Source organism: Podarcis tiliguerta, assembly GCF_965153285.1.
Source record: "Podarcis tiliguerta genome assembly, chromosome: 1".
Classification (NCBI taxonomy): domain Eukaryota; kingdom Metazoa; phylum Chordata; class Lepidosauria; order Squamata; family Lacertidae; genus Podarcis; species Podarcis tiliguerta.
In genome coordinates, this window is record NC_139534.1 from 92,691,303 (window position 1) to 92,716,557 (window position 25,255).

Here is a 25,255-nt window from a genome sequence, read left to right on the forward strand (position 1 = left end):
CCACTATTCTCTCAGCCTCAGTCTCCTATCTGCAATAAGAGTGTATTAATATTTACCTACCTTACAGGCATGTTATAAGGATTAGAACAAGATAATGCATGAGAAGCACTTTGAACTCTCAAGAGTGTTATACAAAATGGTGAGTACTGCTACTAGCACTGCTGCTACTGGGGAGGCAAAGGGGGATAGATCTAAGAAACAAAGTAGAGAAAGGTCCAGAAAGGTATGGAAGCTAATAGAGAGCTCAGATGAAAGAGAAGGTGGCAAGGTCAGCACTGGACTTCACATAAGGGATTTATGCACAAAGACAACAAGGGAGGGAACAAAGAATGAGTGAAGTGGTAATTGTTAAGTTGGGGTGGGAAACCTGTCTAGGCCTCAAGACTTTCCCAGAGCCATGTGCCTCACCAGCCCTGCATTACACCCTTCCCTGAGTGTTTCTGCCTAGCTGGAAAGTATCCTTGAACTCTGACAATGCCTCTTGCTTGCCTGCATGGAGGGGGAAAAGAAGGGAATGTGGAAACTAGCCTACTATACAGAGGTAAAATTCAAATCCACTTTTGTCTCTGGCCCCACCCACCACTGGCATGTAGGCCTTGGAGAGAATACAGTCCCTGGGCTGTAAACAACAACAACAACAACAGGTTCCACACCCCTGTGTTATGGAAAGGATGGGGATGAGGAAAGTGGGCCAGGGTAAAATCCCCACTAAGGATAGGAGCTCCAGGAAGCCTTTGCAGGGATAGGAGTTGAGAAGGCAGTCATTGTTAAGAGACCTGAGAATGCACAGGGACTGTGGGTCATGGAAGCAGCAGTCAACTAAATGCTGTGCATTTGTTTGAGACAACCAGCCAGATCTTTCCTGGAGACACATTCCAAAGTCCTATGAAAGAGCATCCAATTTGCCACATGCCATACTTGATGAACACACCACAGGGGAACTGGAAGCTTTACTGGGGCAAATGAATCTGGTCAATGACCTATATAATATTTAGCATGTTAAGAGAGGCACCATAAGCTAGTGACTTAGGCATTCTCCAACTGAGGTGAAATCCCAGCTCAGGCATATCATGACTGTACAGCTTTGTACAAGTAAATGTAAAACTCCCTCAGTTAAAAAAAAAAAAATTCTCCCTCTGCAAAAATAAAAGTGGTTCCTCTCATTAGGGCTCCTACGAAGATGAATGAAACAATTAGGACTTCCAATAGAGCTGCTACATGAAATAGGGGTTTATACTGTAGATATGGAGAGAGGCAGATCTGAACTGCCCTGTGATCTTCAGATGAAGGGCAATATTGAAATTTAATAATAAATAAATAAACTCCCCAATTGGCTTTGATGGCCATGTTACAATCAGTCTGGCAGAAATAAATCTGCCACAAATCTGAACCTGAAGCACAAACTGTTGAAAAATCTGAGTGTGTCTGGACTCTGTACCTTGGCTCATATCCATCTTTAGCCTTCGTATCCACAGTAAGGCACTTTTTGTCCAAACATCACAAAGCTCCTTAATTAATTAAACCTGACAACATCCTTCTGAAGTAACTAATAAACACTATTATTATGTGCTTCATTTTATTATGTGGCTTGCCTAAAAGCATAGAATGAGTCAGTGTAAATTATATACTTCTCTTTAGTTAATTGAAGGAGGTGGGGTTCTTTCATAGAAATGTGGTTTGCCTTTCTTCCTATATGTTGTGTAGTTTAGTAGTATCCATCCAGCCGGTAAAAATAATATTCTGGCATTCTCTGATATGTAGGGGGTGCAGAAAAAATAACATTGGATCGAGCACTCTGTATATTTATAGGAATTAATTTCCATGGCATTAAGTTGTGTCCATTCTAAGGATGTCAGCTGTCTACAAGAAGCAAATTGCTTTTTCATACGAGAATTCATAGTTTATCCTACTCCTAAGGCTTAGGGTGTGTCAATACATGTCTCAATTGTTTCATAGTACCATGTCCCTAAGCTTACAGTCATTTACAACGTCTTCTGCATGTGAAAGTTCCAAAGACTTCAACAGCTTTTGTAATGACCAGCTTATTGTCAAATATATTATATATGACAAGATATTTTCTGTATCACACTTCATAAAATACATCCCTTGGTGGTCTACAAGTAAATTCGTCATAAAAACAAGAGCATTTAAAAACATCAATAAAATAATTAACAGCAGAGTAGATCAATCAATTAGTGCTAAACTATTATTCTATTCATTCTCCTACACAGGCAAAGAATGCATAACTCTCTCCAGTTACTGACACCATAGTAGGCCAAGCATGGCCAAACCTGGCCCTCCAGCTGTTTTGGGACTACAGTTCCCATCATCCCTGACCACTGGTCCTGTTAGCTAGGAATGATGGGAGTTGCAGTTTCAAAACAGCTGGACAGGCAAGTTTGGCCATGCCTGCCATAGGCAATGTTGGTTAAGAGGAAAGCATCTGGAGACAGAAGGGTTGCAGGGAAGCCAGCCTTGAGGACCCAAACAGCCCATCAACTTTTAAATCCAGATCTCCTGCCCCATTGATTGGGACAGTTCTTCATTCAAACACAAGAAAAGCCTACCTGGACCAAACCAAAAGTCTATCTTTTTAAAATTTATTTGTTATTTATACATTTTCCGATACATATTTTGCTTGCATTTTCCAACTTGTCAACAGTCTTACAGTACTTCCCAACCTACCCTTCCCTGACTCCATAGATCTTTTCTTTATTAGCTACATCTCTGTTGTCCTTCCACCCTTTTTTCATCCTAGGTTTCGCCTATCTAATCTACTGCTGGTCATAAATTTATCCCTGCTTGAAAGTTTACCTCAACACCATCTACCAACAGCCTATCTAGTCTAGCACCCTCTTTCCCACAGAAGCAAACCAGATGCTTCTGGAAAGCCCACAAGCGGAACATGAGGAAAGCAACTCTTTTTCACGGTTGCTCCCTAGTAAATGGTATTCATTTACTAGAGATAGGCCATAACAACTATTTGCCCCAAAAGCCTTATCCCTCCATGAATTTGTCTAATACCCTTTGAAGGCCTTCCTAGCTGTAGCCATCACTCCATCTCGGAGTAGCGAATTCCCCCATTAGCCGATCAGAAGGTCGGCGGTTCGAATCCCCGTGACGGGGTGAGCTCCCGTTGTTCGGTCCCTGCTCCTGCCAACCTAGCAGTTCGAAAGCACGTCAAAGTGCAAGTAGATAAATAGGTACCGCTCCAGTGGGAAGGTAAACGGCGTTTCCGTGCGCTGCTCTGGTTTGTCAGAAGTGGCTTAGTCATGCTGGTCACATGACCAGGAAGCTGTACGCCGGCTCCCTCAGCCAATAAAGCGAGATGAGCACCACAACCCCAGAGTTGTCTGCAACTGGACCTAACGGTCAGAGGTTCCTTTACCTTTACCTATGTTTAAAAAATAAAATAAAACCCCCTGTTTCTCTCTTGAATCTCGCCATTCAGCTTCACTGAACTACTTTGGATGCTTTAGTGCAATTAAACGCAAATAAAAATAAATAAATTCAAAGGATTACAACTGTAATCTTATGGGTAGAACAAAAGGCAGCAAGTCAGATCAATTCCAGATACACCTGGAGGGCAGCAGGCAAGTTTCATATTATACAGTCAAATGACTTAAGGGGGAAAAAACCTACTTATTACAAGGAAAAGTAATAAATTTCTAAATTCAGCCACACCTAGGAAGAAATGAGAATGAAAGATACCATAAGCATTTATTTACCTGCATCTTCCGTGCCTATTTTCATGCTATCCAATTAATTCTTTATACTTCAAAAACCTCCCTAGCTCTAGTAATCAAGCCACTAGGCTATCCTCCCTTTAAGTTCCTCCTCAAAACCCACTTCTTAGGTGGGCTGATCCTGAACCATCCTCACCTTACCTGCTCCTCCATTACTGCCATCACTGCCTTTCTTTGACTCCATCCTTGTGAATTACTGAACTCTTCTGCCCTGCCTTTTCTAGTATCTTTTTTTTAAAGCCTTCTGCGCAGGAACTTATGTGGTCATATTTGAGTCTCAGAATTGCACTGGTTTAACAGAGAAGCCTGATAACCAACAGTGAACTCAGCTTTTAAGCTGTTGAGAGATGGGCATGCTTTCTCCATGCGTCTGAAGCTGACCATTATTTCAGATAGCATCTTCCACCCTTCTCCAAGCCTGAGATGCTTGCAGTGGGCTTCAGAGGGACTATGAGAACAGTGGAGAGAGTTCAGGAATGAAAACCTGCCCTTTCCTCAAATTAGTGGCAACCACAAATTTTGGAAGGCCTGGTCATTATGCCCAGAAAACTGGGAAGAACATAGCTCTACAATGGGGGCAAGAAATCTATTTACAAGTACACATAGAGAGGAGCAGAGGGGAAGTCTCAGACCATCACTCTAAATTGGAAAAAAACAAGGTGCTTTCAAGAGCAAGAGAACTTTGCTCCATATTGTAATAGTAGCATCTTTTTTGGCAGATTGGAATCTCAGAATTCCTTTAGGATAAATAGCCATAATGGTTATGTTAATGTAAAACTGAAACATATTTTTAGTTCTCCTCCTATAATCTTCATTCTCTTTTTCTTTACTCCATCTGCAAGCCTCATTTTCTGTAATCCCCTGCAGCCTCCTACTGACAGCACAGGGACAGATAACCAACCTGCATCAAAGTAAAAGATTATATGTAATATTACAGATGTACATCTTCACTGAGAGGCACTTGCGGCAAAGAGAAGAGTGATGGCAGCTACAAAAATGTGCACATCACAAATAGATGTGCAGGCAGAGGGCTGAAGCAACAAGGGCACATGCACAGCACCCAAACTGAGGAAAAAGAGGAAGGATTTGTGAAGAGACTGGTACACATGCATGTGTGCAAATTTAGGATGTTGACAATATACACTGGAACGTATGCCATGTTACAGTTAGGTGGATTTTGTAGGTGGCTGATGTACCATTCATGTGCATCAATAGCTCCTCTTCAATCTGGAGAGTCATGACAAGTGGGCAGGCCACAGAGTTCTGTCCTGGGATTGTTTAATAGCTTTATAAATGGCTTGAATGAAAGAGTGGGTGCTCATCAGATCACTCTGAATTGGGTTGGGTAGCTAAACAGGATTCAATAGCATTTGGCAGGACAGAGAATCAGGCCAAAACTAACAAACTCGCTTTCAAGAGCTATAAAAGCGAAGTTCTGTATTTAGGTAGGACAAAAGCAAGTGCACACATACAGGATGAGTGACCTCCGGGCCTGATAGCAGTAAATGGGGAGGGGGAATTCAGGGGGCTAAACTGATTTCAACATAAGTCAGAAGTGTGATGCAGTGCCTAAAACAACTCATGCAATTCTAGTGCTCAAACTACAACCAGCAATGGTACAGGTTCACTCTATTCTTCTTTGGTCATGCTACATACGCTTCTCAGCTATGGACTAAGTAGTTATCAGTGATTAGGTAGTGGTGGCTTCTCTTTGGAACCATTGCTTTCCTTGTTCCACCTTTCTCCAGTCATCCTCCCCACCAGCTGCTTCCCCTCTTAAATTCAGCTTCTGTGTAATCAGGAACAGGACTTTTTAATATGTCTGTTTCTACAGAGCCCGTGACAATAGAGCCCTGGCACTTAAGTGCTGCCACAATACCAAAAAAATATAATAATTACTTACGTTCCAAAAGCAAACAGTGTCTAGTGATCTTTAAATGTCATGTTAGCATACAAACAGACAGGTGGTTTCTCAGAAACCTCAGGCCTCTAAATAGCCAGGGTTATTAACAACAAACAGAACAGGCCCACCGTACAAAGAGTCTGTTCTTACTAGTGACGGCCGAGTTCCACCCAGCTTAATCCTGAACTGTCTCCATCATTCCAAGCCTTCTTGGAGAGCTTTGGTAGAAAGCTCATGATTCCCCACTGTCCCACCCTGCCGCCAAGAGAAGTCTAGTCCTCTGTGACTGTCACCATCTCCTTCCAAACTTACCATATACTGTGGGAGGAGAGTCACAAGGTGCATGAAGAACTGGAGTCAGTAGAGCCCTCATCATTCTTCAGGCAGTTTCACATTGGAGTAATCTAAGCTACAGGATACCTGATTATAGACAACAGATGGTAGGATATCCCTATCCGGAGAACCAAAGCTGATGGAAGGCGCTTCATATCACTGAAGCCACCCGGGCTTAAAGCAACAGTAGTGGGTTCAGAAGTACTCCCAAACTACACACTTGATCTTGCAGGGAAAGGGACTCTGGCATTCACCATTTCAAATCCTCAAATTGTAAGACTTAATACCATTCTGAGTTCCTACATCATTCTTCCACCAAGCCCCAACCTCAGTTCTCCCTTCCCAATCACAGAAGTAGCGACTTTGCTCTCAAATCTGCTTGGGTTTTGGTGTGCAATCAAAGGGCTTTGGAAGAAGTTGCTCTTTCTTTCAGTCTTCAGGCTGGTACAATTGAAGTGCAAAGTCAATAACCTATTGCTCAAAGCCCTTGGTACGTGTTCCCTCTGTTCTACGGACCATGAAGCCATGTCAATTCAGTATCTAATTGTCATCATAAAATAAACAGAAACAATACATTCATTTATGCAGGACTTCTTCATCAAACAAGCTCTGAGGGCTTTGCAAACACGAACTGAAAGGAAGCAGGCTGCATAAAATAATTTCAAAAGAGAAATCAGTAGGAGCTGCTTCACATGTTAAATTAGATATACAGTACCTATTTCTGAACTGTACAAAGGCTGTCCCTTTTTTCACAATGAAAACACACTGCAAGAAGCCACTTACTTTATGGGTTAGAAGAAAAGATACACACTAAATGTTTAATGCCCACAGATTTTATTGTAACCTATGAAGAAAATTCCCCTAGTGAAATCATAAATGGCAGGCAAATCATAATCCATTGACAGCTCAGCTGTCTACTTTTCAAGAAAATGCGCTTGCATTTGAGCCCAAAAACACCTCCCTGAACCTCACCAAAATGAACGGGAGACAAGACTGCAATACCACTTTTTTCACTGAAGCATGTGGAAAAAGCATTTACAAAGGAATGGAAAGTTAGGCCATGCCAGCACTGCAAGTTGCCCCACGACTTCCATCAGAGGAAGTATTTGTCTGCATTGTTTACAGTACAGTGTGTTGTATCAATGCTGTCCACGCACAAGCAAAATGGAATTCTATCCATGCAATGGAACTTCACCTTCTTCTCTTCCCCACTGCAGCCCTCCACACAGAAGAAAAGTGGGGGATGCCCTGGAGCAAAGCAGATTTGCAGGGGGAGGAGCTGCAGAGGTGAGGAAGGGAAGAGGAAGTCCCACTGTATGTGGAGAAGTCCACTCACATAATGGAATCCACCCACTAGTAGTTGGTTATTAGGGATGCCAGGTCAGAAACATTCCAGGCCCTGAGATTTCAGGCCCAAATCTAAGACCTAGGGACAGCCCCTGTTGATGTCACAGGGGTGGCCCTTGATTATTATTATTCTTTACTCCCTCCTTTCACCAAGTCCTGGAGATGGAAGCTAATTGGGAGAGGAGAGGAGGAAGTGGAGGGCAAACCCAGACATAACTGCAGTCCTGGCCAGGCTAATTCACGCAGAACATGTCTATAAAGGTAAAGGGACCCCTGACCGTTAGGGTCAAGTCGTGCCTGACTCTGGGGTTGCGCCGCTCATCTCGCTTTACTGGCTGAGGGAGCTGGCATACAGCTTCTGGGTCATGAGGCCAGCATGACTAAGCCGCTTCTGGCGAACCAGAGCAGCACACAGAAACGCCATTTACCTTCCCGCTGGAGCGGTACCTATTTATCTACTTGCACTGTGATGTGCTTTCGAACTGCTAAGTTGGCAGGAGCAGGGACTGTGCAACAGGAGCTCACCCCGTCACGGGGATTTGAACTGCAAACCTTCTGATCGGCAAGTTCTAGGCTCTGTGGTTTAACCCGCAGCACCACCCGCGTCCTGCCGAACATGTCTATAGATAAAGCTAAAATGAACATTCATGTTTGGTGGCAATATATTTCCTGAGTACCAAAGGCTGGGGTGAGGATACACAAATAAAAGGAAACACTATCACCTATCCAGAAGCATCTGAATGGCCACTGGTGAACAGAGCTGCTTGAGATTATCTGGCAAGTCAATTACTGTATTTCCGATGACCAATTCTCAGGACACGCACATACATACAGCACCAAGTGAGACAAGTAGCACTCCTCAAACTAGTTCTTTTCCTGCAGTGATCTACAACAAACTTGAATGCAGAAGAGACTTCCGTTACTGGACAGGACTAACACCATTTCTCAGAACCAAAAACACAGAACGTGTCCTCAAACATGGAGAGACTGTGATGCAAATAAACCCATCTGACACACATTTACAAACAGGTCTAACTGCATTATGCTTATCCAGAAGACCTGGGATGTATCTAATTCAATCTTTATACGAGTTACTTAGCAAAACCATACCAGTTCCTCCCAGTTAAACCTGTCTGGCAGCTGCCTCAAGTGAGCCTTGCTCTTTGAAGTATTTCTGACAACACCAACACACACACACACACACACACACACACACTTGAGAAGCAGCATACTCTGCTTTGCTGTACAAGTGAATATGGGTAGGCTCTAACTGAACAACTGTTATAACGAAACCCCAGCAAAGGGGTGGACAACTAATTCAGCATTTACGTCCACATAAGGACAGCGGAACAAAAACAAAAACCCTTTCGGTTTAACATCTTGTATTAAGGGCTTTCCATAACCATCTTCACTGCTATTTTGGAGGTGAATGGCTGTCGGTGGCAGAGAGGGAGACCTAAGCCTCAGACTAGTCTGTTCAGTGGAATAGACACATGGAGTCTATGTAACTGAAACTATCATACAACCAAAGCTAGCATTCAGCATTACACGTGCCTGGCTGACGGTAAATACCATCCATGTAGAATAAAAAGGATGAAAAGGCACCATGAGGGTCACCAAAAGCTGGATGACCACAGTTAATTTGCAAAGGTAGGTGAAGGCTTTTGTGTTTCATTTGCACCAACCTTTCAGAGATGTCAGACATTTCCCATACAATTCTTAATGTAATAAACTCTCTGCGTATTTGAACTGAAAACAATTTTGTTTTGAACATTTCCCCTCAAAAAATTAGTTCTTTTAATGCCCTATCAATTTGCATCATGGCATTTTCAAAACTGATCATAATGAGAGCTAAACGCTATTCTTTTTCATTCACCTCACTTTTCATTGTGGGATAGATCAAAATGCTTTGGGGCATATTTAAGGACTGAGGAAATCTACCCCCTATGCTGAGCTGAGTTGAGGGGAGCTGGAGATAGTGTTGATCTGAAAGGTGACAGGTTCCCCATCTCTGGCTTAGAAGTTTGTTTCCCACACAATGTTGTGTTGTATGGAATAAGCTGGTGGTTCTTGTTCTGTCAGGAAGATACCACACAAAGACCTAGAACCAGTATTACTAGAATCTCAGGGCCACTTTATTCCATGTAAGGAAAATGTGTTTTGTGAAGTAGCCGTTCAGCAGCTAGCAATAGCTTGAAAGTACATGGGGAATAAAAAAAGGAGATTCAGTACGAAGAGAACAACATACGATATTATTTGTACAATAAAAAGAGAATCGCAATGTCTAGGGATATGTCAATTCTTTCTTTATTAGAGCAGTTAGGAACCACCCTTCTAGTTCAAATGTCAATCCAATAAGAAAAACCAGAATTTTAAAACCACCACTTAAAAACCCATTAGAAGCCTTTTCGCCAACTTTGAGTAATTTAAGAAAATTACATTCTACACCGTCGGATTATGTAACTTGCTTCTGAGCTGAAATAATGGGTACTTTTCATTCACAGTTATGAAATGTGGGTGCTGTATTTTAAAATGGTTTATGACAAATGAAAACAGATGAAATAATAAAGCTGTTGACAATTAAGGCACAACCACACTCTCTAATGTCTCTACAGGCATAAAGAGGACAGTAAGACCAAGGCTAATGAAGAATCATTTGGATGAGTGCTCCTTCTCCCCCAAAATGTCAAATTTATCACCACAGAAACAAGACGACATCTAATTTTGCTGGGTACTTATTGACTGGTTTACAGGATTAGTATTCTAATTCATGCCACCCTTTATGCCCAAGGCTGTGTATACTCTGTGGTCTGCTATTGCAACACATGTTGAGTACGTAAATTATTATTCTGAGAATCTCAGCTGTCTTTAAAAAAAAAGCAAAAACTTAACAGTCCTTAAATCTTTGAAAACAGACTTAAAATAAGTACCGTATTTTTCGCTCTATAAGATGCACTTTTTCCCTCCTAAAAAGTAAGGGGAAATGTGTGTGCGTCTTATGGAGCGAATGCAGACTCCATGGCTTCAGCGAAAGCAACGCGAAGCCTCCGGAGCGCAGCAGGAGCGCTCCAGCTGTGCTCCGAAGGCTTCGGCCGGCTATCCCTCTCTGCACAGCGCCTCTCTGCGCAGCGCCCCTTCAGCAAAGCAGGAGGAGAAATGGAAGGGACTGTTGTTCTCCTATCCTGCTTGTGGGCTACCTATCTAGCTATCTAGTTAGTCACTGTGAGAAACAGGATGCTGGACTAGATGGGCCTTTTGGTCTGATAAAGCTCTGGACTTTAAAGGGCCACGTACACATGCAGCCTTTGAAATGCACACACATCATTTTTTCCCCAGAGTGCTTTTGTACATAGCAGTTTGTACTTTTGTACATAGAAGTTTGCAACTGTACAAACCTTTGCTTGATAGTGTCATCTAAAGCAGTAGCAACAACTATCCTGTTTGCTCATACACACAGGTGGTGATGTTTTTCACACTACAGTGGTACCTCGGGTTAAGAACTTAATTTGTTCTGGAGGTCTGTTCTTAACCTGAAACTCTTCTTAACCTGAGGTATCACTTTAGCTAATGGGGCCTCCTGCTGCCGCCGGAGCATAATTTCTGTTCTCATCCTGAAGCAAAGTTCTTAACCCAAGGTACTATTTCTGGGTTAGAAGAGTCTGCAACCTTGGCTTTCACCAAGCCAAGGATTCAGTTTAAGTTATTAACAGATGCGAGAGAAAGAGGTGGCTTTGCTCTGCCAGACTTGAAACTATATTATGAAGCATCATGCCTCTGTTGGTTAAAGGAATGGATTAAATTAGTGAATGGAGAGTTGTTAGATTTAGAAGGATTTGATAATAGATTCGGGTGGCATGCATATCTGTGGTATGAAAAGAAAAAAATTCATAAAGGCTTTGAAAACCACATCTTCCGAAGATCATTGATAGAGGTGTGGGAGAGGTATAAAAATTTGTTGGAACCAAGACACCCCCATTGGCTTTCACCATTGGAAGTGATGAGTGTGTAAAAGATAAACATGAGGGGGAGGTGGATAACTTATGGAGAATTGATAGTAAGAGAGGGGGGGAAATGGAAAATGAAGACTTATGAAGAGGTGAAAGAATTTGTTTATGATTGGTTGCACTACTACCAGATTAGTGAAATGTTTAAAAAAGACTGTAAAATGTGTGGATATGAAGGAAAAGAATCAAAATTTCAAATAGAGGTATTGAATAATGAGTATAAAAATTTGTCTAAAATGTATAGAATGTTGTTGGAATGGCATACAAAAGATGAAGAGGTGAAATCAGTAATGATACATTGGGCCAGAGACTTTGGTTATAATATACAATATGATGATTGGACGAAATTATGGAATGAAAGGTTAAAATTTACGGCGTGTACCTCGTTGAAGGAAAATGTAATGAAAATGGTATATAGATGGTACATAACGCCAGTTAAATTAGCTAAAATGTATAAAACATGTAATAAGTGTTGGAAATGTAAAGAAAAAGAAGGAACTTTCTATCATATGTGGTGGGAATGCAAAAAGGTGAAAGGCTTCTGGGAAACGATATATCAGGAATTGAAAAAGATGTTGAGATATATATTTGTTAGAAAACCAGAAGCCTTCTTACTAGGATTGGTAGGTAATGAAATTAATAGAAAAGATTGTAAACTTTTCCAATACGCTGTAACAGCTGCAAGAATACTTCTGGCGCAAAGATGGAAGCAGGAAGAAATTCCAACTGTGGAAGAATGGAGAATGAAACTGACTGAATATGCGGAATTGGATAAATTGACTGGGAAGATTCAATATCAGAAAGACCAAAAGTTTATCGAGGACTGGGGGAAATTTACAGAATATCTGAAAAACATATGTGATGCACAGACAACGCTTGTTGGTTCTGAAGAGTCTCTGTGAAAAATTAAGAAATATTGTAAAAAAGAAAGTAGGAGAAAGGAAGAGGAACGGTTAAAGGCAATAATAAGTTCAGAAATGCGTTAACAATAGAAATTTTAACGAAAGATTGGCAGAGAAACTGAGGGAAGTCAAAAATTGATGAATATGAGAGTTAATATGAGTTGATTGTATAAAAATGTTTGGAAAATGAATAAAAAATTATTATAAAAAAATAATAATAGAAGAGTCTGCAACCTGAAGCTTCTGTAACCTGAAGCGTCTGTAACCCGAGGTACCACTGTACTGTGCAACAGACTTCTCTTTTCCCTTCCTCATAATAAATGTTTCAAGAGATTTGGTTTTTAAAATATTTGCCCTGTCTTTCAGAACAGAGGTGTGTTGATATACTGATATACAAAAGAAATATATCGGTACACAGAGGCAAGTAAGTTACTGTACTGTTTCCTATTTCACTCATAGAGAAGTTAAACAGGGCGAGTGGAGTGGCACAGCCAGGCCACATCAGTAGCTCTGCTCCAGTAAGAAATGACCAGAGGAAGTGCTCTCTCTGTGTATACACATGTATGAAGCACTTTACAACTGTTCCAGCAGAAAGCACTGTAGGCTGACAAATAGTGTGGAATAGGAGCAACATGGGATGACCCTGTGCATATAGCATCCCAAAAAGGTGCGTGCATCCCACACTGAATGCACATTATCACATCCATGGTTTGATGTTAAGTGAATGAGTCTTGTTCTTGTGCAGTCAAGTCTCCCCACTCCTTTGGCGTAACCTCAAGGAAAACAGAAGACCACTTAGATGTCTTTTGTCCTACTAGTGGTATATAAATTATGTTAAATGTATAAAAATAAAATATTTTTTATGTACAAACCTTGAAAGGTGGTTCATCTTAACTATGATTTATTGAAACAAACGAGCTTCATAATCCATGGTTTGAAGTGGATTTGTTTTATGCTTTGAAAAAGCTAAGGTGGCAAATGTCAAACCATTTATTCTGAACCCATTCACTGTTATCATAGGGATGAGGCATGGATTATATTAATATGCAAAAAAGGTAAAAATCCACCACTGACCTCACCGTATCATCCAATACCACTTTTAAACCAAGATTACAAAATTTAGCAGCTGTCTGTGCAAAGAGATTAAACAAGATTATTTCAGACTATATTCATATTCAGTCTCATCTGACTGGTTTTATAAAGGACATACTGTTTTATAAGGACAGCAGTTGATCTATATTATTGACACTTATTTATAGTGATAATTTTTAAATTGGTTGGTGAGGTCTCAAAATGGACCAGAAGTCATAACAAATGAGTCTTGTGTGCTAGAATATACAATATTACACATGCCAAGACAGGCCCCTTTGGCTACTATACCTGATTAAGCTCTTTTCAAATGGTTTTATCCTATTCAATCACAAGTGTGGAATAAAATGCTTTCACAGGGTTTGGCATACTCATCTTGTATCAATATCAGAGAAACTCATTATGAAGTATTATACCCTTTGACACTTCACCAACTAAGTCATCTCTCTGGAAACCGATGACAGGCGCTGGTGATGGCTAATATAATAAAGCTAACTTTATGCATATTTTGTGGGATAGTCTTCCAATTAACTATTATTGAAAATTTATATGTGCCAAATTGTGATTGATATGTGTCTCCTTCCATATGGCTTGATAATTTTGCTGGATTATGAATCCACATGGTGTGGATTATGCTGACTGGGTTCTAGGGTTCTAGCTGTTACACACTCCAGGAATAATGTGATTCCTACTTTGAGGGAACGGTTGATTAAGTAGAATGAACACACACATACATACGTGTCTTGCATGCCTCTTTCAGGCTACTCTTGCAGTCAAACTGATGCCAAATGTATTGCTCTGCTTTCCTTTGGACTATATCAGTAAGGCCGGGGGGGGGGGTCTTGTCGTCTGGGCAGCTCAGAATCTCCATATACAATGCCAGGCCTGCAACTTGGGGAGGTCACTTCAGTGCTGCAAATGCAGTGGTTTGACTTCCACCCACAAAGGCACACTCCATTGTCTCTCAAGACAGACAAGTGCCAATTATTTTGTTATATATATACACACACACACACACACACACACTACATATATATAATATATACATATATATTATATATACACACATACACACACATACACATATCTCACTATTCATCTCAAAGCAGTTTACAACAATAAAATATACAATATTTTAAACTTAAACCGCTGAAAGTTAAAACCTCAAGAATCTAAACTCAACAACAACACAAAGTAAAACATATTCAGGGTGTAAAGCCCCCGCCCCCAAGAAAATGTCTTTGTGGGATAACCAGCCTCATATAACCAACATACTTAAGTCTAACACATGAAGGAGTTAAGACCATAAAGTAAGCTGTCCTGCTGGGTTTTGCTCCCCCTGGGAGAAACTAGGTAATCAAGCCTTTGCTCCCCCTTCAGTCTACCTGAGAAGCTCAGTGTGTAAAAAGATATCAACATTTTCAAAAGCAGGGGGTCCATGGCTTGGTCCACAGTACTTAGCTGACTGTGAACCACTGCTGTAGAGCAGCCTTTCTCAACCTGTGGATCCCCAGATGTTGTTGAACTACAACTCCCATCACCCCTAGCTAGCAAGGCCAGAGCTCAGGGATGATGGGAATTGTAGTCCAACAACATCTGGGGATCTACAAACACTTGTGAGTCATTTCCAGGAACTGAGGCAGGGGGCATCTCCCTCTCCTATCTAGGGGTGAATATGGGTGTATGCTTAAAAACAACAACCCTCAAACCCCATCCTGATTCTTGTATTGTAGGGGGGCTGGACTAGGGGACCCAGGGTCCCTCCCAACTCTACAATTCAATGCTAGAATCTCCCGTAGAATTTAAAGGATTAGAAGCAGGCACAGGTGAATGCCATGCATACAATTTCTACAATGAAAATTGCTGCCCCATCCCTGCTGCTATTTGTGTCCATCCGTCCCGCCCCTACCTTCCCGGGGAAACCTATGAGTGCCTTAACACTGCTGTCTCAATTGGGTCTTGTTGCAGCTGTTGTTAACCATTACAAAATCCTATTCACAGACCTTCCACGACACATTTAGTTTGGCCCTCATGTACCATCCTGAACACACATCCCTAATGCTGATCAGACTGACAGCCTGAATGAAAACTCAATCCAGTTTTTTCAGTCCTGCTAAAAGAAAAGCTTGGAACCCTACAATTATCTGACACTGATCCAAGCCACATTTCTTTACATGTTTTGCCAATGGCCTAACAAGACACTTCAAATAGCATACAAAATCTCCACCTTTCTGTGGTCACAGGTAAACAAACAGCATGCAAAGTGGCTTTTTATAATAGCTTTGCTTCCTGTATCTATTCCAACAGCATTTGGGCTATATGTAAACTGATACTGCTTTAAAGTCACTTCTTGTGGCCTGGGAGGGTGTGGGTGGGTGTGCCTGTTTTCATTAATTATATAATTGCTTTATTGATAGCCACTTTGGAGGGGATCTCTGGACTGAGAAGTAGGATAAATACCGTATTTTTCGCTCTATAAGACACACCAGACCACAAGACGCACCTAGTTTTTGGAGGAGGAAAACAAGAAAAAAAATATTCTGAATCTCAGAAGCCAGAACAGCAAGAGGGATCACTGCCCAGTGAAAGCAGCAATCCCTCTTGCTGTTCTGGCTTCTGGAATAGCTGCACAGCCTGCATTTGCTCCATAAGATGCACACACATTTCCCCTTACTTTTTAGGAGGAGAAAAGTGAGTCTTATAGAGCAAAAAATACGGTACATTTTAGTTAGACATATGCCTAGCTCCCACTAAGGAACATAAAGCAAAAATATTAAGACAAAGTAATCTGGCATTGCAACATCCCTATTAAAAAAGAGAGTTGATTTCAGCTCATTTTATAGACCCAATTTAAAAAAGCACATAAAACTGCAAAACTAAACCCACGAGACTATGAGCATATGGATTTAAAGCAGCCCAAAGGTCGAATGACTCGTCTCCTCTAATCACTTGACTGTTATTGTTCTTATAATGCAGTCCCGAGAGTATTACTCCAGTTTGTGGAATCTACGCTTTATCAACATATTCCAATTCATCATTCAATTCCTTTTTTAAAAAAAAAAATGTGTTGTTTTCCTTAGAAAAGATTCTGTGCCAATTGCTCAAATGACTGAGTTGTCTATTATTAACAGTGCTCTGTGTGCTCTCAATATGGTAGGAAAAGGAATTTGCAAAGGAAAACAGATTTCAGTTCGAGTTCCTCCAGAAAACCATGATAAGAGCTAAGGAAAATAGCTGCCATAAATGCCATGAAAAACAGCTTACTTTCCTTAAAAAAAAAAAAAAGACTTTATGTTAATGAGCACCTGCCAAATTGCAGAACAGATTTACTGGAAAGAACGAATTATTGCCAAAGTGGACAGCGGTATGCTTGCTAATCATTCCAAACACCTCCCAATCCCCAGTCACACACACAGCAAGAAGCAGTTTTAAAAATGGTATCGAGTCAAAAAGTGGGTGGGAATGAAATGCCTGCTGGTTAACACCTTTGAAAAATGTCATAAAAATCTAGTAATTATAATAATATTTAAAATATGTCCAGTTAAAAAAGCAAATAAATAGACAGTAAAGCTTCAAGAGAGGGAAAGCTATAATTACAAAGAAACTGTTGGCACCTGCTCCGTGAATATCCCCTAAATATTTGTTTATATCTAGGACCACTAAACTGGCTGTAGTGTTGGTCAGACTTTTTTATGTATTATGGCATTATGTATAAACCAATCCACTCTCTCTCTCCTTACCACACTGACAAGATGACTTAGAATTATTTGATCAAAGCCAACTAATAGTTTACCCAAAACAGGAAATATGTTGGAACGACAATGCTTACATTAAAGTAAAAACCCTGCAACAATTCCAGGGAACATAAATCATAAAGTGACGGTGGATGAACCCGTTCACACACCTGCAGGGCAAATATCCTATATAGAAGGCATGATGTGCTTCAATTCGAACTGCCTCAAAAGTTAATTTAACAAAGGCATGAGAATTTAAGCTCACCTGGGCCTGTCTGTCTACTTTCACACAAACCTAAGCTATGAAGGGGTGGAAGGAAGGGGGTATCAAAGACTTCAGCTAGCAGGGCAATCCATATGCAGAAAATGCATATACCAGAAATCCATGGCTTTAGGTGTGCCTACAAATTGTAGCTCTAACAGTAATGATATTGGCTCACCTTATAAGAATGTAGTGAGGATCACAAAAATATTGCAGGTGAAGCAGTGGAACACTTTAAAGCACTTTATAAAATGCTAGGCACTGCCCCCCTTTAAAAGCCTGTACAGCTGCTACAGCATAGGACACTTCTGAACCAAACCGACCATAGGACAGAATTAATCACCAACATGACCTGCCATCTAGCATAGTGTCCTCATTCTTCCATATGCCCTTATCAGTTTGTACATTTCTAGAAGCATTATCACTGCCAAATCTACATGCATTTACTGTGTAATCCAAATCCTGCCTATTCAGAAGTCTTACTGAATTCAACAGGCCTTACTCCCAAGGAAGCAGGGTAGCCTAGGATTGCAGTTTTGTTTTGGACCAATTTCTATTGATTTCAACAGAGTTTATCTCCAAGAAAATGCACTATAAGACTGCACTGTGGTATTTTAAACCTCAATGCACTCAACTTTCACTGAAAGAAATAGAATGTTCTATTTAATGTCCAACATAAGCCAATATATTTGGGAGTAAACTCCTCTGAACTCAATCCAGTGTTAGGGAGAATTCTAAGTATACTTGGGATCACAAAGACCTGTTCACACAATAATGGTCGAGTTCACATGTACAGTAGTACCTCTGGTTACCTCTGGTTACAAACTTAATTCGTTCCAGAGGTCCTTTCTTAACCTGAAACCGTTCTTAACCTAAGGTACCACTTTAGCTAATAGGGCCTCCCGCTGCCGCCACGCAATTTCTTTTCTCATCCTGAGGTAAAGTTCTTAACCCGAGGTACTACTTCCAGGTTAACGGAGTCTGTAACCCAAAGTGTTTGTAACCCGAGGTGTTCGTAACCCGAGGTACCACTATACCGAGGTGCCACCTTTGGCAAACATGCAAGCTTGCAGGCTGCTCCCAGAGAGGAGACTGCAGTTGTTTTGCTCCTCTTTTGGTCTTCCTGCTGCTTCGCTGCTATAAACTCAGCCATGTCATTTCATCTGAACCTGGGATTGCCTCAGACAAACCCTGAGTCCTGGCTTGGACAACATGCTAAGCCTAACCATGGTTTCATTGCAGCCGTGCAGCAGCAGAAGAACCAGGGTCACCTCTGAGAACTTTCATGCTTGCACATTTGTGCTAAGCCATGGTTTGGCTGAACATTATATCCTCTGCAGCTTTCCTTGGATATACACTAGCATATCAAAACTTAGCTCCAGCTCATACATATATTTAACTGAGATACAGACCAACCTTGTGCCTGTATGCTCCGTCTATGAACTGATCCTTCCCTCTTCCCTTCTTGGCATGCCATGATTGAAAATTCCCTGTGTTAATTAACTATAGTTTCCTGATAAGATGTAACAAAACAACATTAATGAAGTTTGGAACAAGTCAAGATATGAAACCAACTTCAAACTGTGATTTCAAGCCATGGTTTGTTCCGAGTTTATTAGCCATAGTTTCCCAGTTCAGATGTTTAATAGGAAGCAATGGTTACGTAATTATCCCACGAAATAGTCAACTACGGCAGAAGGAGGGAAGCTGCAGTGCAAAGACAAGGTGTATAAGCACAAAGGCTTGCTCATATCTTGGTTTCGTAAGCCAAAATATGTATTCCAAACAAGCAATCACTTCACTAATAAAGCTGGCAGCGATACCCTAGATTGTGGAACTCATGAAAAGTGCTGTAGTAATCGCTGGTATTGCTGCCAACATTATCCATAATTGCACCATTCACATGTCATGATATTCAAACGCAACCCTAGGATGCACATGGTGGCAGTGTGCAAGAAAAATATATTACATAAACTGAACCAATGGTTTACAACATACTTCATTCTATGTCTGCTAGTCATGGGAAGAGACAAAGTCATAGGGAAGGTACGGCAGCCACGAACAGTGGAAATCCTGCTTCCACCCCCCTCTGGTTGCTGGGATTTCACCAGCAACTGTCATACAACTTCAGGCTTATCTGTGAAGCTTTCCACCCACTCCTCCATTACTATTTCATTTTCTTTTCAATTTGATAACAAGGAAGTGCAAGGAGGAAGACCTCCGCAGGACAACCTTTGCTAACAAAGCTAACAGAATTATATAGTATACGTATTTTCCGAATCTTTAAAGCTAGAAATGCGCTCTCAGACACACAAAGGATCCCGATTTCACTCTCAGTTCAAGATTCCATACTTGGAAACATGCAACTGCAAGCTGCATTATACACCCACCCCTGGCAAAGCACCGCAGAACTCAATAGACCCGTCTATTCTAGTTCTCAGGTTTTCATGGAAACACTGGCAAGTAATCATACTGACTTGAAACATTCAAGAATCACCATCTGAATTATAACATTCCCATATCTGAAATATTACATTTTTTACATGCTTGGCTTGAGAGTGATGAACCCCCTTGATTGGCATTAAACTATCCACTGCCTTAAAACATTCAGTTCTGTGAAGAAGCCACATGTGAGGCACCCACCATATTTGTCCACTGACAAATGCTCCCACACTAATACTTGTTACATACTACATAAAGTCCTGGATTAACAGGTGCTCTGAACCAACATTGCTGGAAGGCAAGACAATGGGGGGGAGAGTCTTATCACTCCCAAATTGACCTGTTTGTTGTACACTTTCATTTTTAAAGCTAGTATAGACCACTGGTCTGTTCACAGAACGGAAGACTTTGCTTTAGTATTATTCGCAGTCTTAGCTGGATACAAAACAGAAGCAGTGAACAATTTCTGTTGGTGAAACATCACAATATAAACTTATGTGCCTCACAGAGTTATTCAGTCTGCAGTTAAGGACCAGATTGCACTGGTTAAATCTTAGCTTACACACAGTGATCCTAGCATCTCAAAAAAAGAAACAGAGTGGGAGGGGAGGCAATGCTATTATTGCAGAAATCCAGGATATTACATATACAGATGTACATGCATATGATCATACTGCTCATTATGCTGTATTCACAGCAGAGGCTGTGCCTACAGGCCTACAAATCTATCACTTCTACAGTGTTTTCCATCTGCTGGAGGTGTCTTTAACAAAAGTAAACAACACTACTCATATGAGATCAATGTCACTGCCGCTTTACAAGTTATTCCTGCCTAGAAGGCACCACTATAAAACCCATATGCACTTTCCTTATGGAATTTACCTTGCCTGCAGGTTTCCCCTGTATGTATTTGCACCAATCTACTGATGGAACGGCATGCACACACAGAGAAAAAGCCCACATGCGAAATTATCAAACTTCTACACAACAGGTAATCTTCATGTAGCCTTTTTCTTATGCACACAAAGCATTTATTTCACAGCAAAGCTGCAAGTGTACTGTATAAGGCAAGTACACTTAGCCGGAAGCCATCCGCCACTGGACACAGACCAAAGAAGGGCTTACTCCAGAGTAAACATGCATAAGAGTTACACTGTGAGGCCGTAATCCTATGCACACATACCTAGGAGCAAGTCCCAGTGGGGCTTCCTTCTGAGTAGCCTAAGACTGCGCTGAGTGTCTAAGATTGCGCTGCCTGTCGGAATCGTGCAACCTGCGAAGGAACCTCGTTCCAGGCTTCAGAAGGCCCAGTGCCAAAGCGCGGCGCTACGGATTAACTCGTCGATTTGAGCTTTCCGAGGCAACTAAACTCTTGACGACGGGGCGCCGCTGCCAGGAAGGCAGCCGGTCCCGCACGTGCGCAGCGCCTGTGCCCGACACCCGGGCAGCCGCTCCGCGCCTCCGCCACGGCGCCCCTTCCTCCTCCTGGTCCCGTGCCGGGCTGTCCGTACCTGGTGCGTTTCCTCGCCATGCTCCAGGTGGACGATGCCTTGGCTCCTGCTCTCCGTGTCGCTGAGCAGGTCATCCTCGGAGTCCTCGAAGAGCGACGACGACCCGGTGGAGGAGAGCGACGACGTGGACAAGCGGCGCGACGACGACAGCAGGTCCGCGCTGAGCCAGGCGCCGTCGGGCTCCGTCCGCGGGCGCCCGGCCGGGCTGCGTTGTGCCTCATCGGCGTCGTCCTCCGGGGTGACGGTCAGCTGCGGGATCACCGGCGGCAGCACCCCGTTGCGCGGCCGGCAGCTCTTCTTGGCCGGCTCGGGCAGCTGCTTGCTGGGGGCCGCGCAGCGCGCCTCGAAGAGCGAGCGCAGCTCGCCGACGCTCAGCCGCTTGCCCCGGCCCAGCTCCGGGCTGCCGTCGCCGCTACTGCCGTCGCGGGAGCCTCGGGGCTCCATGGAGGAGGAGAACGAGCTGGAGCTCCTGCTGCTGCTGCCACAGCCGCCGCCCGCAGCCCAGCAACTGTGTGGGCGCGCCGCGAAGACGGCAAGCGGCGCGGCCGGGGAGCAGGAGAGCCCGCGCTGGCGGGCTTCTTCGCGGGGAAGGGCGCGCCGGAGGGCTCGAGGCGCCGCCGCACGCGGGCGAGCATGGCCAGCCCCGCGCCCCGTCAGACCGACGCTCGCCTGCTCCGAGAGCCCGGTCGGCCCATATGGGTCGCTCCAGACTGTTGCTCCACGCTGCCGTCAGGCGCCTCAGGCAACCGCGGAGAAGGAGGAGCCGCCACCAGCGCCCCGCCCCGGCCAGGCCGGCCCGCCTCGCCCCGCTCCTGCTTCCCCTGTGTACTTTTAACTGACGCCGCCCCTGCCAGGCCCTCTTTGGTTTCTCTTTCAATGAAACTCCTCTCCCGACTGCGGCGAGAAAGGAGAAGCGCACAGCGCCCCCCCCCCCAGCCGCGCGGCTCGGCGGAAAGAAGCGCGCCTCAGGCTTGGCGGGGAACCGCTTCCCGCTTCCCCCGCCCGGAAAGCTCCCGACTCAGCTCCCAGGAAAGGGACAAAGTTCAGCGCGCTCCTCCTGTCTCCTCGCGTGGCACCAGGGGCGGGCAGTTACGCAAGGAAACAGCACCGTGAAATGCCTTTGCCCACTTGGGATGGGACGGTTGGCAAGCGCAAACGTTTCTGATGATCAGAGCAGCTAACGTGGCTAGCACACCGCTAAATATAATAGAAATAGCATGGAACGGATAAGGTCAAGTTGAAACATTGATAGAAGGCGAGAAGAGGGTTCCTTCTCCTGCTCCTTCTTGGCTAGAGCCATTTTTATGGACGAGAGGCCCATTTTCCTTCTGCTTGCTTACTTCAAATGCAAAGCACACAAATCCCACAGGGTCATTTTCAGAATTCAGCATCCTGAAGTTAAGTTTAGCCATGCAGCTGAATGAAGTAGCATAGCCTCTCTCTCTCTTTCCCAAATCTCCCTTAAATAGAAAAATAGCATGTCAGTGAGAAGCCTAAATTGAATCCTTCTCCCCAGCATGGTGGTTTTCTATGTTTCTGAAAGTTCGTTTGAGAATAGAATGCTGGACCAGATGGGCCATTGGCCTGATCTAACAGGCTCTTACAGTTTATTTTTAAGATTAAAGAGCATTCAAAGATGTTCTTTCCCCAACCTGCACCTAAAATGGTACAGCCAAGAAAAGCTTTATTTTTTCACACCCCTTCAATTAGTTGCATATATATATTACTTAGTCACTAGAGTAGCTTCTCAAATCCTTGTTAATTCACAACTAGAAAACATGCCTAATGTTGCAATCTCAGCCCCCCTCACCTGGGAATAAGCCCCATATCATTCAAAAGGATTTACTTAGAGTAGACAAGGTTAGGCTTGTTATGCAAAGCTGTATTTCTGTACCCATTTACTTGGGAGCAAACCCTATTGAAGTCAATGGGACAAGCTACAGAGTTGAAATGTATTGTTGGGTTGCACCATGAAGAAGAGAAATGTGAAAATGAAGCTGGCCTAAAAGGCCAGAACTGTAACTCTGGGACAAAGGAAGTGAGGAAAAGAGAAGAGGTTGATTCAGAGGAGCAAAGGAACAGAAAAAAGAGGGGGAAATGTGAAAGAAGAAGTAGGAATGTAATCTCTTTCCCTGCCCCCATCAGGGTTACTCAACATGAGTAAAAAATAAAATACCTAGGGCAGGCATAATGCAAGTCCAGCATTTTTCTGCCTTCAGCCTCTAGCCCTTCTCATCACAAAATAAATATATACCAGAATAATATTCTGTCAAATTTCTACTCACAGAGCTGCTACTGCTACTCAGTCTGGCTGTGCAAAGAGAAAAACCTCTGCAAGCCCAGAATACAAGATCCATACCCCCAACCCCCACAGAAGAAAACACACCTGTGATTGGTCAGGATGATTGAAATAGAATATCAGATGCAACCTTTAGGCAGGCAGGTGATTCAGAATAGCAGCCCAAACCCTATGTTACTTCTTGGGCCCTGAGGGGCTACTCTGATTGGCTAGTGCTGCCGATGAGGAAACAGAATGACAAGAGTGGAAGCCCAAAGGAGTTCTTCAGTTGAGAGTTGTTGCTTTTTTAAAAAAAAAAGGGTTTCCACCCCCTAGAGACAGATGTGGAAATTGCTTCCCACAGGTTTTATGATTGGCTGGGGTGGACAGAGAGCTGATTGGCCACCACAGGAGATGGAATGACAGGGAGTCTCTCACACTTCTCAGTTAAGTGGAAATTTAAGTATCAGAAGCGAGTAAAAGGTTGAGCTATAGTTTTAAAGTGTTATTCTGATCATTTGTGGGGTAAGATACCTGGGAGGGCTGTGATCCCTGAGTCTTAATTATGTATCCCCTATTGGTTCACTCCACTTCTACTACTGTACTTATAAAATTGTTTGCGATGGCAATGATTATTGGCCATGCCAGCTGGGGCTGATAGAAGTCTACACTCCCCCCTGTATTAAACCAGTTTTGCTGTCGGTTTTGGTACAAGCGATGGAGACAGTTAGGTGCAACATTTTCTTCCTTCATTGATGACAACCAGTATTCCCTTTTTGGAAATGTTACCAGTTGGTTGAGAGCTGTTGAAGGACATGCATGTGACCCATGGAAATATTCCTCAAAATATGACATCCAAGGTCCTTTGCATTCTTTCCGTTCTCAAAAGATAAACAGCACAATCCTATGCATGTCTGCTCAGAGTTAAGCACCACTGAGTTTAATGGAGTGTAACTCTCAAAAATGTGGGTATAAGATTGCAGCCTAAACTTTGTCAGCAAGTGGCTAGATTCTAAAGCATCAATAAAAAAGGGGGGGCTAAAACACTCCAATGTACCTGTAAATAGCAATTTAAAGTGTTTTTCCTTTTTCACACTGCTTCCACTGCTTCCGTGAAAAAGTATGAAAGTACTATGAAAAAGTATCATTTTGTGTCATGGATTGATTAACTTCAAATTTCTATGCTTAGTAGGATACTAACTAATATCCTTTAATTAATATAATTTACCATCATACCACACTCCAAACACACACTGAAAGGACATAAACAACAATCAATTCTCAGTTTAATAAGCCAAGATAATAAGCACAAAGCCACCTCACAGCTCCCTTTGTTCAAGCAAAAAAAAACAACTGCACAGTTAGCCTTAGCTTCTTGTTAAGCACCAACCAGAGATTATGATTAATGGTTTTCAAACAATCCAGAAAATGTATACAAAGTTTAAAGTTGGCTCGTGCATCCTAGTTTGCTCAAAACCCATTAACCATAGTTCCTGTTTTGGGATGTAACAGGAAACAATGGTTAACTGCATCTCCCTGGTTTGTTCAGTCACTCACACTAAGGAAAGAATGAAGCAACTACATGTGCAAGGTTGCACACATATCGACTTATTAAGTCTAGATTTGCTCATCTGAATGTGACCAGAAATGTTGAATAGTGGGTAGACATGGCAGACGACACAGCGATTTCTCCAAAGCAGCTCT

The 25,255-nt window shown here is 42.7% G+C and overlaps 1 protein-coding gene across 1 annotated transcript in view; it reads right to left on the reverse strand.

Moving 5' to 3' along the window:
- The window catches only part of ITPKA (inositol-trisphosphate 3-kinase A), a 57,779-nt gene extending 35,437 nt beyond the window's left edge, over nt 1-22,342 (reverse strand). The window contains exon 1 of the mRNA XM_083450703.1: nt 21,274-22,342. Within this exon, the coding sequence (XP_083306829.1) occupies nt 21,274-21,717 (444 nt within the window). The 5' untranslated portion in view covers nt 21,718-22,342. The remainder of the gene's footprint in view (nt 1-21,273) is intronic.
- Nucleotides 22,343-25,255: the final 2,913 nt, after the last annotated feature.